The sequence below is a fragment of the Pezoporus occidentalis genome, unplaced genomic scaffold (assembly GCF_034315485.1).
Source record: "Pezoporus occidentalis ecotype Australia unplaced genomic scaffold, CSIRO_AGI_Poc_V1 ctg46, whole genome shotgun sequence".
Classification (NCBI taxonomy): domain Eukaryota; kingdom Metazoa; phylum Chordata; class Aves; order Psittaciformes; family Psittacidae; genus Pezoporus; species Pezoporus occidentalis.
In genome coordinates, this window is record NW_026915791.1 from 6,666,530 (window position 1) to 6,686,227 (window position 19,698).

The 19,698-nt window shown below is 41.8% G+C and overlaps 1 protein-coding gene across 3 annotated transcripts in view; it reads right to left on the reverse strand.

Moving 5' to 3' along the window:
- Window positions 1-19,698, reverse strand: part of AMBRA1 (autophagy and beclin 1 regulator 1) — a 130,540-nt gene that overhangs the window by 74,014 nt on the left and 36,828 nt on the right. For 2 of the 3 annotated variants that reach the window (XM_062635806.1, XM_062635808.1), the window contains 3 exons: window positions 17,244-17,426; window positions 4,623-4,706; window positions 3,996-4,096 (listed from right to left, as the gene is read on the reverse strand). In XM_062635806.1, the coding sequence (XP_062491790.1) occupies window positions 3,996-4,096; window positions 4,623-4,706; window positions 17,244-17,426 (368 nt within the window). The remainder of the gene's footprint in view (window positions 1-3,995; window positions 4,097-4,622; window positions 4,707-17,243; window positions 17,427-19,698) is intronic. The other variant, XM_062635807.1, reaches the window with a different exon arrangement.

The window sequence follows — 19,698 nt, forward strand, 5'->3', positions numbered from 1 at the left end:
GACTTGGCCCTCAAACCGCTGAGCAGTGTCCTCCTCACAATGTGACTTAGGACAAAGAGAAAGTTATGACAAAATCAAGCCAAGCAAACCCCAACCACAATAAAAAAACCCACCAAAAACCAACCCAAACCCAACCAACCCAAAAACCTCAAACCAAAACAGCAGGCAGAAATATTCAGCTTAAACAAAGGCAGTAGGAGTTGGTGAACACAACACTGCGCTGTGGGTTCCTTGGATCCAGGAATACTAACTCCTGTTACAAAAGGTGTAACCTCATCCCACAAACAGCTCTTTGGGGAAGCACAACAGGACAAAAAACAACCCATAAGACTAGCAAGCTGAAACAGCCCCAAGATGTGGTATTCCACTTGCATTGCCACATGCAGTTGGCCAGTCCTACTGCGCGAGAAGCCAAACTGTACTTACCACTTTCGCCATCGCTTTAGCAAACAATCACTTCAAGCATCTTTCCCTGTATGGATGTTTCCTTGGAGACAACCACCCCATCACTCATGGCTGTTTACCAGGGAGAAGAAAGTCCAGAGGGCAGCTTACAGCCCACACTACCAAGAGCCTTGGAAGAGCTGCCAAATGAACTCTCAGGTTCTTTGATGAGTCTTGAAATAAAAGGCGAATGTGGAAGACTTAAAAATATGCTAGTGTTATACCAGTATTTTAAAAGGTTGAGCTAGGATGAGACATGTCAGTCTTGTCAGCCTGACATTGATTCCAGACAAAATAATGAAAAAGCTGATATAAGACTCTGTTAATACAGGATTAAAGGAGGACAGTGTAATTACTGCCAATCAACATCGACTTTACAGGAAAATATAACTTGTCAAACTACCAACACTTTTTGGTGTGATTACAAGTTTGAATGCTAAAGGTAACAATGTTGATGTAATATATTTTCACATGGTGTTTTACTGGGTGCCAGGAAGCACAGTGATGCAGCGTTATCATACCAGCTGATTGCACTAAACTGCACTGGTAGATAAGGAGTCAGGCGGGAAGGCGATACTGGGACTCGTTGTTGTTCCAGTCCTACATGCAAATCAGGCTGCTGGCATGGAGATATCTCTGTCTGTCATGTTGACTAGTATTGCTTCGTTCTCTCCCTGAACTCCCACCTACTCTACCCATCTGTTGCCACCTTTCCTACACTTCTCATGGAAGCGCCTTGGTGCAGGGATGGCCACCAACCCCTGACCAGCACAAAGGGCTCTAATCCTGACCTAAGCCCTCTCTGGCTTGTCAGAGTCATTCTGCCAAACCCACTGTGTTGCTGGATTAACCCCTCTGCTTAGATAACCTGTAATTTTTAGTGGTTCATTAAACCATGCTGCTCAAAGAATTTATTCACAAGTCAGTCTTTCCTAGCATGGAGCTACTTTCTGTAACACTTCCATGAGAACGATACTTGAACAACAGAAAGCTGTTCCTATAAAACAGAGAGCTGGAAGTAAACATGGACAGAACCTGACAGCATGAGCTTTGACATTAAGAAATGTAGTCAGCATACCAAAGTTATTCACGCACCCATAAGATCTCCGTCTGTTGCGTTGATTTCCCCTCCGCATACGGGAATAAGTGTGGCAGGAGCATAAGGGGAATGGGGTGTATTTTCCCAAACAACAGCTCTCACTCATCCTTGTCCACAGAAGTCTATTGTCCATTTTTAGAAAGCTCTCAGGTTAGGAATACAAGGGGGGGTTTGGCATCTTTTCTCAAATGCTGTAGAGGTTGCGTAAGAAATACATTTGGCACTTATGCATTTAAACGTAATTCAGAAATGACAGTCTGGATACACAGTAGGATGAAGCAATTTAAGGCACTCAAGCTTAGATTAGCCTGTGTTAACAGGAAGATAAATGATTGATTTTTTTCCTTCAACCGAGGCTGGCAACCTCACCCATAACTACCAGACCAGGGTTAAAGTACTTCTGAGCTTGAGCAGAGGTTTTTCACCATGACAGTGAAGAAAGAACTACCACAAGCTCTGCCACGGGCTAACTAAAAAGGAAAGCATACTATGACAATGCTGCTAACCAACATAATGCACAAAAGAAATTCTCTGACTGTTCCACGACTGCAACCTCATTTCCTAGTTTTCATCTTTCATACCTCACCTAATCCAACTTCAACTCTCCTGGTGTCTGCAACACATTAACATAGAATTCACAGAAACAGCTAGGTTGGAAAAGGCCTTTGAGATCATCAAGTTCAAATGTGTTTGAGCACAAAGAAACATTTTAAAAGCTGAAAGTTTTGTACAGACTAAAACAGAATATTAAAGCAACGTATCTCAAGCAGCTGCTGCATTAGAATTTTCTATCTAAGTCAATAAAACCCTTTACTGTGGATTATCAACCATTTCAGGTTCCACAACACTGTAGGAGCCAACAAAACTTGCCTTAAGTAGGCTCAGCACAGCGCCATACAAAAAGATTGATCTTGCTTTTTGAAACTCGCATGTTTATAATTTCTGCCTTCTTTTTGCTCATCTTGGCGTATACACAACAAACAAGCACATGCATTTTGGGGCTCGAATTCCCTAAAACGTGCAAGGAGAAGAAGCCAGGCTGTTTCCCAGCCGCTAAAGAACAGGCAAACTGCGAGGAGGGCTGGAGGAGGGCTGAAAGCAGGTGTCTCCAGCAAAGCAGGGCCACACTAGAGCTCTGCAGTGTTGCCTGGCAGCAAGTAATTATCTGCCAGTGTGCTGTTTCCACGTGCCAACAGCCAAAGCCCACACAGGCAGCAAGCATGGGAAAGTATGTGCGTCAGCTAAAGCTACAGCCTAGCTCCACTCTTTCCAAAGGGAAAAAAGCAGAGGTGGTTTGGAGGTTAGCCTTGCAACAGCAAGGTCTATGAACCATGTACTCAAACCAAGATATCCAGGGAGACTAAAGTCCGAGAGATGCCTGAAATCATAGCATCACAGAATGGTTTGGGTTGGAAGAGACCTTAAAGATCATCTGGTTCCACCCCCTCTGCCATGGGCAGATACACCATCCACTAGACCAGGTTACTCAAAGTCCCATCCAACAAAGACCACTGACATACTAAATGAGCCATGCAAAGCCAACAACAGTTCCACCCCAAAATGGTTGGGAAAACTCCAGTGAAGACTGAAAAGAACAGGTTAGATGATTCCTGTTCAAAATGGTTTAGGCATAGTTTGTCATGCCTTAGGGTAAGGAAAAGGATCATGCAGCCTCTTAAGAAACACAGCATTCCTTTTCCCTGGTGGTCTTGGGATTAACCTGCAGGAAGGAAGAGAATCACACCCCAACCTACCTGTCCATCCATCATCCCTCATTCTCCCATAAATTCCAGGATGATTAACCCCTGCATTGGGGTTAATTACAGAGCAACTCAGACCCAGCAAAAAAAGACCTACCCTTAAGACCTGTGTCATCTCCAATCATCTCACTCATGAACTGCCACAGTGCCGTATTCCTCCGCTTCCCCACCTCCCTTCCCACCTCCGCCTGCACTTTCAGGCTCCCTGAAGTGCCTGTGTGCTGTACGTGGTGGCAGCTGAGGTTTTTAATATGCACCTATTAAGATCCTAATCGAATCCTGCGTTGCCTTGTGTGCGTCTTGCCAGCCGGAACACGAGCAAGGCACCCTATAATTCAATTAGAGGGACCTGCAGCAAGCTGATCATTAGTCTGTCAGCTTGTTAAGAAAAAGACATGTAGGGATAGGGGAGGAAGTTAAACAAAGGCAGAATTGTTAACAGCACCCCTCCCCAGTTTATGCAGAAACTCCCATACACCTAACATGTACTTGAAATGTGGTATCTCTAATGCCCAAGCACTTGAATGACAGCTCACCGAATTGCTCCAACAATCCTTTCTCTTGTTTCAGGCAACACAAACAGTACCTCAAAAGTTGGAATCAGACTTTGCCTCATCAATTTTCCTCTGCTCAGATTCACAACAAAATACCACTAATATACATGAGTACTGCAACCAAAGAAATGTCATTACCTGCCAAAACCCTGTTGACAGAGGTATGGGTGGCCAAGCCAGGTTGTCCCCGTTCATGGAAAATCCCAGCGTAAGGCAAGTACTCTGGCAGCAAGAAGCGTCTGCAAAACAAAGAGAGTAAGCTTACATAGAGAAAGACATCCCAGTGTACTACAGCTCTGGACAAAAACTGCAATTACATTGAGGAAACATTCCAGCAGACTACAGCAGAGGGAAGACTGGACTCCTGTGCTTAGCTAACCACTTCACTGCTTCAAACAAAAAGAAAGCTACAGATCAGATCCTCCTTTAATCAACGTGGCTGTGAAGATCAGCATTAACCAAGTCCTTTACCTGCCACAATAGCTTCCTAATCTCAAATCAACACACTGTGCTGAAAGTCTCCAATCAGATTCTTTTCTCCTCCTACTGCCTTCACACCATAGCCCCAACCTGCAGGTAAGAAGCACTAAGACCAAGCTGTCCTTCAAATGTCACATGTTTATACTAACTGATCATACTAACATTCAATCACAATCACAAACCAAGAATACAGCAGCCCTGTGTAAGAAAAGGAATCCGTCTGAAAGCTGTACTGCAGCAGGCATCTCCAAGACTTCGACACCCTTTGATAAGTACAAGCCTTACCTTGGGACAAAGCGCCCCAGTGACGGTGCAGACATGCGGGCATTCCGAGGAGCTCGGTGCCTGGATCGGTCTCCATTGTCCCTTCAGCAAAAGCAAAGAGAAATTAAAAATACATTAAAAATACTATGTCATAAAGTATTCTCCAAGGAAAGAGAAAACCATCTATGTCACCTTGTCATCCTGAGTATGCTACTGAGATTTGATGGCTCTCTTGTGTAAGTCATGTTTGTAACGTTCCAAATTCATACAACTCACTGTACCAGAGACTCCTGATAGTTTTACACAGGGATTGCCTAATGCCCAGTTTCTTCATTGTATCACAATGTCTCAAAAGTATCAACAAAACCACAGTCAACGAATCAGTGTCAGCACCTGAGTAAATGAATGAGAAACCTTAGAATGTGGACTGGGAGAGCAGAAGCAAGCACACGCCAGTCCTGATGAGAACTTTCTGCTAGTCAAAGAGCTCTGTTAAGTTTCACTTTTTCATTTCCGAAGTGCAGGCAAAAGAGCATAACCTGTAGACTATCCTTTTGTGCTCCTTCCCTCAAGGTCCAGCTTAAAGTGCCATCAGAGTTTAAGATAGTCTCATCTTTTGCACGCTTTTCCAGTGAAATCAGAAATGTCAGGTGGTATCAGACAAAACTGTACTGCCTCAAAACACTCTCATTCTGTTTCACCATAAATGTGTGGGCCCTGGGAATGAGGGGAAAGGGTCTAGTATCTATTGTCTTACAGCAGACACAGGAAAGTCTTCTTCCCAGGACAGCAGTGCAACACTGAACATGTTATCCAGAGAGGCTGCAGAGCTGCCATCCTTGAAGTCTCAAGACAGGAGCTAGACAGAGCCGTGGCTGGCCCAGTATGGTTTTGACAATAACACCCCCACAACAAGCAGGAGCACCTCCAGAGTCCCCAGCAAACAGAATCCCTGATATTGCATTCATAGGTTACAAGAGGAGCTGTAATTATACAGCACTAAAACTGCAAGAAAAATAATGAGACTCCATTAGTGATTCTGGAGCTCTAAACAGACCTCTGCAGCACTTTATTCTCCATTCAGAAATATACTCTCTTCATGACCTTGCACAAGCAGCAAGTCTATTCTCCCTGGATCTCAGGTCCCTATCTGTAACTGCAGCCCTACTCATCTCCTTCCCAGCAGCTGTGAGGAGACTATTACTCGCAGAGCCTTGGAACCTCTAGGAAATGGAATACTCCTTATGCAACACACTAGCAGCCCATTCCCAACCAGCTCCAGCAAGCTGTACATTTTACAACTCTCCTTTTTTTGTTTTGCTTTTTTAAAGTCAGTGAGCAAGAAATGTGGGCTCAGAAGAAAGTCCATTACGTGGCTGTTTCCCACACACTTGAGGAATCAAGAACACAAAAGCAGAGGTTGTTCTGGAAAGCTCGGTAGCATTCCAAGCTATTTCACTTAAACCAAATCCAAATCTAAGCTCAAAGCTTCCATTTCTCCTCCCGCTGTGGACACAGCATTTGCAGTTGGCAGTCAAAGCTGTACACCACCCTGAAGTTTCTCTGTAACCACTGCAGGGTTCCTGAAATCAGCCAAGTAAAAGCTGCTGCTGTTTTTTTATCAGAGGCCTCCAGCCTATTAAGATGTGGATCAATAACAGAAGGAATCTTGCAAGCTCCAGTGCTGACATATCAACTTTTCCTGCTAAAGAGAGAAGGCCAAAGGGAAAAGGAGAGTCATGTTCCACATCTTGCCACACAAAGTAAGAGCTAGTGAAAATCAGACAAGAAATACACTTTTTTAAGAGTCCATGTAGCAGTTTAGATGAAGCTGATATGCAGCCCTGGGAGAAAAACAGCAAAGTGTTTTTCAGGGTTTGCATTTGCTTTGGACAGTTACTACAATTACAAGATGCTTTTGAAAGGGAAAAATCTCAGCAAGAGGAACCACAGTAGGACTGCACCCTGCAGAATCTCCAGTTGAAGAGGATCTCTGCAGCAGGGTTCAAAAGGAACGAGGAATTAGTTCCAGCAAATAAAAGAAAAGAAAGGAACAGAGTATCCTACAGTCCAAATCAAGAGACAAAGAAATTAATAGTTCAAGTTCTTAAAAACACCACTAAATGCTTTCAGCATCCGCAAAAAACATTTTAGGACCAATTTTGTAAGCAACCAGACTTTCTGATGCAGGAACCCCAGTCTGTACTGCCCCATTCACTGTGCATACAACCCTCCCCCTGTACAAAAAGCCTAAAAGGGAAAAAAATAGAGACTTTTCTTCAGTTTTCACCATGTCAGACACAGCCTTTACTAATTCAAGGAAGTAGAAATCTATTTTTAATATCCCCTTTAAAAACAAAGCTTAAATAAACCCCACACTCCAACTGCCGCTGCCCTATAACTCAAACAGCAGAATTAGGAATGAGAAACAGTAACTACCCTTTGAGAATTCCTATTTACAGCCATGAAAGCATAAGATACTCCTCTTTAGCACAGGGGACTGTATTACTAAACATTACTCTGAATCACTGATTTACAATCATTTTGATCTAAACTCCCATTCTCAGCTACATGCAAGAGTGTTTTTAAGGGTCTAGTGGGGAGCAGCCAGAACAGCTGATAAGACACTGGTACCAGCTGAAGATTATTTCTGCACCTTCTAAAAAGGAAAGAGCAGTGAAGATGGGTGGCACTTTGCGTTATTTCTGTCCCACACGCAGCCTGCTGAGAGAGGGAGGAGAGCAGATGTTAGCACAACTGCAGTGCCACTGTGAAGCACTCTGGCAATGAGAAGTTCCCAAAGTTCTCTGAAGTACTGGTGAAAACCTAATGCTCCACTTTCTATTTAGCATCAACTGCCTACAAACTCATTAGCTAATGATTTGCAGTGGAGAGTTTAATTAACATAACCTCCAAAAGTAGATCCCTCAGAGAGTGTGTGTCTACATAAAAAAAAAAGCCTCTTCTGTAAAGCAACTTGATAACTTTGCAAAAGTAACTGAAACAAAAAGGTGCCCCAGCAAGTGCTGTAGAAGGGTTATAAATGTGTCCTGCAATGCTCTTTGATTTACGTACACTAGCAAATACGAACAGCACAGGGAAACTTCTTCAGTGAAAAAAGTAATAATGAAGGAACAAAGCAATCCATTGAGCAAGATGCAGGGGAAAGAAACAGAAGTAATCAGCATGTAAGGTGAGAAGGGAGATTTAATACTGTAATTATTACTAGACTAATTTGTCTCAGAAGGAAAACTGCAAGAACCAAGAAATGGTCAAAACAATCTAAGGGTCTGCCTGAAAATTCAGGTTATTCATAATTTGTTCAGATACTATGTGGGACAAATCAAAACAGTGATACGGATAGTAGGAGTTGGTAGGGGAAAACCAGCATTAATACTAACACAGAATGGAGAGGAAAAGAAAGCAATTCCCAAACATCCAAGAGATTTATGGACATTTAATAGGACATAAGGAGGATGAAAGTTTAGGATAAACTGGGTAAGACAGTCAAATCTTCTTGGATTTTTCTGCTATTGTTTCGTTTGCTTGTTGAGAAAAGTCGACCAATGTAAGTATAATGGAGTAGCAACACCAGGTCTGAAAGCAGAGATGGAGATGCAAAACTTTGCATCCCAAAGCTTGGAGAAAAAGGCAGTCCTTTTCATCTGGTGATGGGTTCAAACTCGAACAGGGAAGATTTAGGTTAGATAAAAGGAAGGAGTTCTTTACTGTGCGAGTGCTGAGGCACTGGCACAGGTTGCCCAGAGAAGCTGTGGCTGCCCCATCCCTGGCAGTGTTCAAGGCCAGGCTGGACAAGGCTTGGAGCAACCTGCTCTAGTGGAAGGTGTCCTGGCCCATGGCAGGGGGTTGGAACTGGATGAGCTTTAACGTCCTTTCCAACTCAAACAATTCTATGCTTAATAATTGAGTGAGTACAGAAGACAGTCAAGACTATCAGAAAAGGAAAAGCACTGTGTTATGCTTTTCTATCTTGGCAAGAATTCTCCTTAATATTTAGAGACTGTTGTATCAGGAAGTGAAATTAAACACACGGCATGGGATTTCTAATGCAATCTGTTGGTTTAACCGTTCCCATTGTAGTCAATATTAAAACTCTCACTGACTATACTGCCAACAGAATTAGGTCAACAATGACCATTTTGAAAAGCCATTTAATTAATAGAGCCAGCATCAGTGAGCCAGGCAAGTTCGTAAGAATCAAATTATATCAGAACAAGCCAATTTTTCCATATTTTCAGCATTTTATCGTGTTTCATGCGATCCCATTTAGAACACTAAATCAATTTCTACTGCAGAGGTTGGACACTTACACACAGTAGAAATGCTAAATAATTGGTTAAGTGGCATCTACTAACACCCTTAAGGGCTGGCACTGGATTCAGTTGCACCATCTTGACATAACAGAAAAAAACCCAAAACAATAACAATTTCTCATTACTTCAAACTTTGAGCATCTCCACTTACTTGCTGTCAATTTTTAACACTGCAGGAGGTTACTTCAAAAGAGGTAGCACAGAGGGCAGGAGTAGCACAAAGACTGTATCAAGAGCTCAGAAGAGGTTACCAGAAAATACAAATGTATTTGGCTTTAGAGGTTAGTCAAGTCTGATCCCAGGTTCTCTAAAGAGGATACCTGGAGGTTGTCATATTACGCTGGCCATGCTCAAGAGGAAGCCAATGGAAACAGATGACATACATCCTGAGAAGTGAGTACTCACAAGAGCTGCATAGGACTACAAGGCAAAGCATGTGCTGTTTTACAAAGTGTACAGAAGTAGAAAAAGGTGGAGAGTGGAACATTACATTTGCTGGTGATTCCAAGAACATGTCAATCAACCTTCCCAGCGCCATCCTGATGGGTAAGGGATATAACAGTGCTGGGAACACCATGACAGAAAGTTCAGTACTAGCTTACAACTGAGAGGAGAAGCAAACACCAGAGTATGTTAAAACTTCAGTTTTTCCTCTGTCTGGTCCTGCAAGGTCCTGAGCATCTACAAATGAAGTCAGGGAAAACTGGGAGTATTTCTAGGAAATAAGCCTCTCAAAATAGAGGTAAACAAAAAACTAGTAAAACCTTAACATTCTGAATATTTCAGCAAAATGCAAGTATCCTAGAAGGCAACAGGAAAAACCTCGCTGGCAAGCTGACTGCACCTCTGCAGAGAGATATAGTAGCTGGAATAACATCTCCTGGATCAGTAGGACTAGTCTCTTAATAAGAAAATATAGGTTGCATCCAGTATATCCACTTTACTTGGAGTTGTAAACTCAACCCAAAAAAAGGGAGCCACCCTAATTATGGCTCTAAGGACAAGGGTATCTCACCTAAAACCAGGACTATGTTTAAGAGCAAAGATTCAAGACCACCGACTTATTTCTGAGCAGATAAAAACACACAAGTCAGGAGAGTACTGGTCTCTCAAAATGGTACAAGCACTGACATCCACAGACATTAAAGCGATGAAAACACTGATCAGGAATATACGTAAGCTGGTAAAAATGAAAGGTATAAATTTATCCACCCATTTTTGAAGGTTATGACTGTCACCGAAAGAGAAGTACTTATGGTAGAACAGAAGGAGACAAGAAGAAAATTCAAGCAAAGAGAAGTATCTGCTACACAAAAAGCCATCCTTGGCACTGCATGTATTAGGAGCTTCCCAAGTATAACACTGGAAGCCAAACAAAATTGATGAATGAAAATATTAAGAGAAACTGCAAAAAGCAATGCTGTCCAGCTGGAGAGACAGGAACTAGAAGAATAGATTTTGAGCATAGCTACTTAATACAGTAATGGGTAAGTTAGTCACCCAAGGCATGGTGCCTCTCAGTCTTCCTATGCTCTTTTGAAGGCTAAAATGCCAGTCTTTCTCCAGCACTTTTTTCAAAGGAAAACCAGGGAAAACTTATATCTGTTTATCAGCTAAAAATCCCTATAAAGCAGCAGACTGCTGAGTTACTAATGGCTCTCCTGACCAGAGGGAAACAAACCCCCAGCCTTGATTATCTCTCACAGGACTGTTCAGGGGAAATGTATTTTCCAGATTAAAAATGGTACTTCAGAAGATCAAGTGTTTCAGAGACGCATCACATAAGAGAGGATTTATCACCTGGTCAAGAGAAACCGCAGCACCTTCCCATTAAATGCCAAGGATTAATTGCTTCAGAGAAAGACTGATCTGTAACCAGAACGAAGCACTCACTCTGATCTAGGCACAGCATCCAGTCGTCTCGATTTTAATCATCTCACTGTGTGCTGGGATCACAAATTGATGATGTGTTTCAGAATAAGCCTGATACACTCTATAGCTATAGTGAAACATTACAAAACAGAAGCCACACGAAGGTAAGGAATCCCTACTCCCCAGCATAGACTTGGTGCAAGAGTATTAAGGAAACCACTGTATTCAGTGTTTTATTAACAAAACAAAACAGGACATCCAAGACTACAAGTAACCTTCCTTTGAGACCCCTTAATTAGCCGTTTTCAACCGTCTACCCAAAACATGAGCATGACTAGGGAAAACAGTGCTATGGCTAATTCTAATCACTTGGAAACTTCACAAACTGTGCTCATTAAACACAGTTTGCAGCACAAATATAACATCAGCTGCCCCATCAGGCCTCAATACTGGAATAAAGTGTCAAAAATAAGCAACAAGTTTTTTTTCTTAAATATACTGCACTGTTATGCTATTGCTCTTGCAAAGGAAACAGAAATGAAACCGTAACTGCACAAACAATGCTTATCTGTTAAACCTACAGGCTTGATGAATGCTAACCACTGCCTGCTCTGAATAGCCAGCAATTAACTAATAACAGCTTGCTTCCTAATCACTCCCATTAACTCCAGACATCACCTATGAGGTGACCTAATCTGATTTAAGAGTTTCACAGGCACAAAATAAAAGCAAAAGGAAAACTATGACCAGAGCTCCTAAGCAGCAGAAAAGCTCAGATCTACCATCATGACATCAAAGCTGTTTCTACAAGCTCAAGCAACCAACAGCATGGAATATGATGTGAACTTTTCTGGCAACTGCCATCTTTCAAAAGACGCCCATTCTTTCATTGCTCTGCTGTGAAGACATTTGCCTTGCTGGAATGTGACTTAATGGTAAAACAATGTTATGCTGGAGAGGTTAGCAGTACTGCTGCAAGGAAACAGTCACTGCCTGTCACTGCATCCAGGCAGTATTATTAGACATTAAGTCCAAGATAAGGGGAATATAAAAGACTGTCACAAAAGATAAAGATAAAAAGAACAGGGAAAAAGAAGCTGCAGGCTACTATGAGTAGATCGCAAGCCAAGCTAAGACTCTACCTAATCCTTGAAAAATGAAGTTCAAAGAGTAGATTCAATATCATTCCCGTTCATCCAGGAATTGTTAGCATTCTTAGCCTGCAACTGTGTTTAAGATGATGAATACAATTAACATAAATCGCTGTGTTTCTGGAAGCAACATCCCAGCACTAAGTGCTCCAGAAAGCTGTAACAGAGAAAAAACAGTGACCACTAAGTTCCACATAATTCAAGTCTGCCTTGAAAGTCACCTTTCATAAGGCCCATGTTAATCAAAACCACTTATGCAGAGGAAACAGCATCAAAACCACAGACAAAGGGGCTCTGTGAAGCAAACAACAAAGGCAGCTACATAAAATAAATAACAATCCTGCTTTTAATATCTTTATCTAAACTCAAATAACAAATTGCTCAAATAAGAGAGACAGCACAATATATCCCATCTAAGACTTCCAGAAAGAAACTGCTGGGTTTTCTGCAGTATACTGGTGTGTCATGAATCCTAAAAACCCATTTCCATCAGCATTTAAGTGACATGAGAGAGCCCATATAGATTCTCGCATCTCCTACTACATCTTCTGTTAACCTCACATGTAAATATCAGGATGATGAGAAAAATTAAACCCACCCGAATTGCTTTTAGGAACCTTGTGGTCTGGATATGTACCTTTCTACCACTACACCAAAAGGCTACCATTGATCAAGTCATCTCTTACCCACCTTCATGAAGCCCTATCAGAACTTAGCATGTGGTATCCCATCCATCCCGAGATGTCAGCTTAAGTTCTAGTCACCATACAGAGTAAATCTCTTTCTCGACTTCTGGGATTTCCTATGCTACACCACGGACCTCCATGGGCTGCACGGGAATCTCTGCTCCGTTGCCAGGAGCACCTCCTGCCCTCCTTCTGCACTGACCTTGGTGTTTGCAGAGCTGTTTCTCTCACATATTCTCACTCCTCTCACCAGCTGCAATTGCTTCTGTGTGTTAACTTTTTCGCCTTCCTAAATTACATTATTCCAGAAGCACTACCACCATCACTGATGGGCACGACGTTGGCCAGCAGCAGGTCTGTCTTGGAGTCAGCTGGCATTCATTCTATTGGACACAGAGGAAGCTTCTAGCAGCATCTTACAGAAACCACCCCTGTAGCCTCCCTGCTGTCAAAACCTTGCCATACAAACCCAATACAGCTTCCCTCCCCACAGTGACAGCACTTGTCTTGCTGCTCAGGAGCTGCAGATCAAAAGCTCCATACTTATTTAAAGTCTCAGAAAAACCTTGAGCCGTTCCAATCTCTCCCTTCTCCTGCCAAGCAAACCTGGCTCCTATTTGAAGAAGTTTCTTTTGCAAAAACTGAAGGTTGTAACAGGAAGGATAAAACACACTCTGAAATACATGAGTGCACAGTGAACAGCTGGGAAGGAGGGCAATAATGACCAAGACTGGCTGTGCAAAGAGTTCTACCCATGGGTTCTTAGTAGTTGTTGAGCTAAGGGAAAACAGCAGGAGCCTTGTAAATTGATTGCATTTCTGCAGATTACTGCTCCCATTGCTCTGTGTCTCTAGCAAACAGTGGCATAGAATCAGACTGAAAAAGTAGAAACTGCAACAGACCCTCCTGGGAAGAAGGAGAAAGGAAAGGAGAGAAAAGCTGTAGACATTAGAAGAGTGTAATGTCCAAGCTCCTTTGCATCTATATTTTAGCAGGCAGCCCACCCTCAAAAGCAGACAGAGGAGTCAGGAACAGTCACACCTTTAGCCTTGGCTGAAAAGCCTTTATAGAACTGCAGTGAAGGATTTGAGCAAGGCTTTCAGACAGCAAGCTGGTGCACTGTCCTATACATACGCGTTTCAGTCTGACAGATAAAATGAACCTGTATTTGCTCCTACACTTAGTGCAGACAAAAAGGGACACAAATGGCCAGAATTCATCTGCAGAAACACCTTCACATTCTGATTATGGTTACAGAGTTAGAATCACGAAACAAAATCAGCTTGTGCCATCTGAGGAGTCCTAGCAGCATCACCCACAGTCTCCAGCATCAGAGCTCTTCTAGACTAAAGGAAGTCTCTAGAAGAGGCCCAGCCAAACGTGTTGAAGAAGTCAAAAGAAAAGATAGTTTTGCTCTAAAAATCTAATTTTCCAATGAGATACAAATACAAAGCATTCAAAACACCCCTTAAAATGAGGAATTTCAACCTCTATGATTTGTCTATAAAGACTTTATTTTTACCAGTTATGTTGGAAGACTAAAATGACACCGTTCTCCATTCAAAGATTCTTATCTCAGAATACCAGAAGCTTTTTCATTTTAGCTTAGGATTCTGCTAAAACTAACCTTAAAACCCACACATATCAATCTATCTGTTAATAACCTAATATTACAATCTGTATATATACTACAAACCATATTAAATGCTTTCATGCAGACATGACTAAGTTTACAGTTGTCAGTTGTATTCAACAAGCAGTGAGATGACAACAGTGACAGGTTAAACACAGGCAGCGCATGGAGAGAGATAACATCTTATTAAACCAGATAACACAGGTATAGCTGTGTCTCCCTCCTCCTCCCCTGTCCATGAAAGCTGGTATAATAGAAGGATATTACTAATGCCTATAAAAACCACTCTTACTTCACATTCTTAGACCAACACTACTGCTACTGCTATCACAAGCTAAATGTATTTGTGAATTAATTCAAATGAGATTCTGGAGAAACTGCATGGAGAAAAATCACATCATTAGGCTGGCACACCGGAGAAGAGGCTTTAGCTTAAATTCAGAGGCCATAAGCACACCAACAGTGTGAGTTTTCATGCCCCTTACTAGGGCATTAGGTAAGCAAAGCTGAAAAGATACAAAATGAATCTTAAAGGAGAAAGAACCCTCAGAACCCCACAAAAGACTGAGAGCCAGGAGTCTCCCTGGCACACACACAGGGCTCCCTCCTTGCCCGGAGCTCCACGGAGAGTAAAACCAGCTGGTGTCTAATGCCCTTTATATCTTTCTCTTGATCACTAGGAGAATGAAAGAAGAGAGAATATTTATTAATTGCATTAACCAGTTTAGAGAGATAAAGCACCAAGGCAATTTGCTATGGCTTTTATATAAAAAAAAGCCCCACTGAATTCCAGGAGAAAAGCATGAGCTGCAGATAGCTAGAAACAGGAGCAACTCCCTGTCCTACATCAGATCTGGAGAAGCAGAAAAGCCAGAGCATCTAAATCAGGGCAGAAAAAGAAATACATGAAGAAATACACGACTCTGCTCATATGAGCAAGCAAAGGGGGGGATACAGGAGCCAAAAAGAGAAGCAAGAATTCTGTATGAGATATTTCATTGTAAAGTGTCAGCAGAAGAAATCAAATGAGTCACGAGAAGTTCCAGCTCTAAGGACCCCCGCACAGCAGCTCTCTCTCATCAGCCAGGAGAAAGAACGAAGTAGAGAAGGGAAAAGGCAGAATGTCTTGAATGCACAGACCAGAATTCAATATTAAATATTCAACCAAAGAATTCAGCCACTGCACATTAAGGAATCAACACTTCTTTTTGCCCAGTATGAAATGAAAGACAACCTTAGCATAGCTGATTGAATTGCTTCCCTGACTGGGTGCTCTCACTGTGTGAGCATTATCTGCAGGGGAACACACTTCTCTGCAGACTTTTGCCCGATGCTCTGAATTAAGAACTTACTATTTTTATTTGCCCAGCACAACAAGCCACCTCAGACAAATAAAATGGAATAATGGAAATAAAGGTGCTTGAGAAGCACCCGCCTCACAAAGCCACCATATTTCTCCTCTTCTAGACCACAAAGCTGCTTAGGAAAAGCTACCAGGCTGTGATTCTTCTGCATTATCTCCCCTCATTTACATCTTAAACAAGGCCACAAGGAGAGGGGAAGACATTCACTCACCTTGTACTTCTGAATACTCAATTGCTGAAACATGAAATGACAGCTATACAGAACAACATTCTAAGAGAGAAAAAAGTCTACCACCACTTAAAAAGTGAGAAAGGGATTAATATCTTGCATTTCTGGGAATAGCTGGTGTTACCAGTGTCCTTCATAAAGGGACTTCACCCTGACACAAAGGACGTGGAGTTGTAACAACATGCCATCTCAAGTATGGGGCACTGCAGCAAGGGAACACGAACATCATGATAGTAGCAAAGTTGACAGCATCCTCTGCTGGCAGCAGCAATATAAAAGCCCAAATTTTAGAGGAGTTCACCAATCCCATCAAACACATCTCCCTAATACACTACCACTGAAGACTACTTCTATGACCATGCTCAGAATCACTCTAGGTTTTAATCACAACATACACAAAAGGGGAGGAAGGGGGAGGTGTGTGGAAATAAATCAGTAAAATACTTAAAAGTACTCACGGAAAATTCCATATTTAAAAGGAAGAGAAAGATCAAATTCTTTTTCCTTCTAAAATGGATTTTAATTTAAACTCCTGAGCTTTCAGTCTCCATGCCATCTAAGCAAGCCACTACTACCATTTACTGGAAACAGTCTGCAATAAATTTGTTTGCTGGGATTACACTGGGTATCACTAGAAGTCCAAAAACAGATGCTGGAAAGCAGACTTTATAAGTTTGTCAGAACCACTCAGAAAGAAATACAGTGGCTCACAGCGGTGCTCTTCTAAGGTTTGGATGCAGAGTCATTCCTCACTTTGACACAAAAGGCCATTTGTTCTCCTTCCAGGAAACAGCCTTAATGCAAACTCATGATCACCAAGTCCTCCAAAAAAAACTATACCAGGAACTTCGGCTAATTTGACAAAGCTGTACAGATAGAACAAGCAAAAGTAACAGAGCACGTGTGGCTGTTTCCTACAGCCTTAGACCAAAGAACCACTATAGAGTACCTATAGATAAAAAGCTCATCCACAGCACAGAGAAGTTTACTTCTAAGGACACACGCTTTCTGTGACACAGTTACTCAGTTACTCTTAGTGGTTCCTCTTCTCTCTCAATGTTTGAAAGCTTTAATAAACTCTTGGCTCCCCATCTGTTCCATGAGAGATTCTTCTTTTCTTTATTTAACCAGTCTTTTAAGTGTGGTTGAGATAGCCTGATGAAGGTAGCCTAAAGCATCCTTAATTTTCCTAACAGAAATGACAAGACCCACTTGTAGCAATCACTGCTCTGATTATTTATTGAATGACTTAACTTAAACTGTTCCTACAGGAAGCCTGAGATGTCTTTGATTGGTAAACAGTGGGAAGCCACAAAGCAGTCTTGTGCTGACAACAGGCTCAAGCAAGAGGACACAGCAGCATGCACACTTACTCAAAGTCTTCAAATTCCAGATCGTTTCCCTCTACAGATGGGCTTGAGTTCTCTGAAGTGGAAGAAGAGGAGGAGGAAGAGCGGAGACGGTTTTGTTGGTACCGCATAGAGCGCTGTCGAATACTGTCCCTCCGGGAAAGATACTGGATCATCCTCTGAGCATAATATGCAGCAGGAGACAACCTGAACAAGAGATACATGGACTTGTTACACAGGTATACAACAACAACCAGTCCTATTTTTTACTTCTGAGTTCCAAGTGCCAGGACAGTAACAGCATATCACACAATTGGCTGTTTGCATTTTATTCATGAGTAAGACAAAGTGAATAAAGCAAGCCAGTAAAAGTAATTTTCCCTTTATATACTCCCAGATGATTCCCTTCTTGTGTAGACAGAACCACTACACAGTACCTATACACAAAAAGCTCAGCCATAGCACAGAGAAGTTTGCTTCTAAGGACACATGCTTTCGGTGGCACAGTTGTTCACTGTTAAAGTCCAGAGACCTCAGATGCTTGAATGATCACTTCTTCAGTCTTACTTAGATTGTACTTGAACTCTAATTTGGGGGGAGAATGGGAGATGACAATAACCCTCCCCAAGTAATCAGACATTAAGATGTCTATTCCTGTAACATCTAGCTCCCTACCCCATTCCATACATGTGTTTTGATTCTGTTCTTTTGTATCCAGTTGAAGTTACCAGACTGGTACTTCCCAGGATCACGAAAATACAAACTCACTTCCTATAAAGGCACCATGAGCAAGAGACTGATAATGGAGAGAGCAGCACTAATTTTAATCTACAAATCAAAGTATGAACAGCTTTAAATAAAGAAAAATAAAGCAAATCCCTTCAAACAAACTGAATTCCAGAGGATAGTCTAGAGATTAAAGTACACTTATTTGCAATCACAAAGAGAAGTGGCCTGTCTGCCTTACAGGAATGCTACACATCTTTAGCTCAGAGTTTCAAGCTAAATTTGTCTTGCAGTGGACATCTTCATCCACCACGAAGACTCTTGAGGATACATTTAACTTTATAGTGACCAACACCACACAGTTTCACTGTGTTACACTGCAGCCAGACATAAAAACGCCATCATTATCACTGACTGTGATTGTTAGAAGTCTTATCTTCTCTCCCTTCCAGAGCTGTGCCGATTCTATGGGAATATACTGGGAATAATTTTTGCTTATATATAGATAATTTTAACATCCAATACAGCATGAGCAACAATAAGTCAGACCAGGTCTGATAAAGCACTCTGGTATCCCTAAAGGATATTTCAATGGAAAATTACATTTAATAGTATTTCCAGAGACTGCTCCCTAGAGCAGCATGAAAAACAATGTACTAATTTTTCAAGGGATAAATTGTATTAATGTTGTTTTGGCTGCAGACACCCAAAGAGACTCAGTCTCCTATTCTGCTATACATTAAGTGCATATAAGCAAAAGAGAAGATGGCAAGAAAGAAAGGAATTAGACACAAGGAGAGAATCCCTTCCCCAAGGTAAGTTGCCCATACCATAGTAGGCTGCCATCTTGGTAAAGAGGCAAGTTTAGCAGACAGACTACAGGCTCAGGGATCTAAAAAACCCAGTCACTAGGTAGCAAGAGGGTAAAGGGAACCACACACTGTTTGTTTTGGATTCCTCCTGGATCTTCTATGCACTGTCTGATGAGTTAAAGCTGTTCATGCTTATGTAACACAGAAGGCTTTGCTGTACAAACACAGCACTTCTCTCTACTCCCCCGAACACTTAATAGGCCAAATATAAAAAAGCAAGGCATTACAGCAGTGCACTCATAAATGAGGAGTTATTCTCTTCTTTGGCCTTCTTCACAAGCCAAAGCCTCTCTGTATGCATAAAAATAAGTCTACAGCATAATATGTGCATATAGAGGAAGAAAGGAACATGGAAACAAGGCAACACTGGAAAACATGAACAAAGTGGTCTCAGCAGACCAGCAGTGTAATCACTGAAACTTTTTTCTTTGCTAAAAATCACACCAAGGAACAGTTTTACAGAAAGAGATGAAGAATGAGTGCTGCAGACATTTAGTCTTCTCAAATTATGCAGCACAGCACATCATAAGAAAACACAATGATGCTTGTTAGAACAACAAGAAACAGTAGGCAACAAAGGTTGTCCATAATGGATGCCGAGATGCCAGAATCATCTTCCTGACAGCACATGGAATACAGACTGGACAGACTGTGAAAAAGATTTCTAAAGCCAAGACAAGAAGCTTAAGTCTGATATCCAGACAGAAGGTGCAAGGCATAAAGCACAAAAGGGCAGGAACATATTCCAAGCAATAAAGAATTAATCTTTGCAGATGAGTGCATGCAGGGGAAAAAGAAACTGTTGGGCTTTATCTGTCTTTGAAATACAGTTATAACAAATCAGAATCGGAGCTGAGAGCCAGCATAAGAGGTATAGCTGT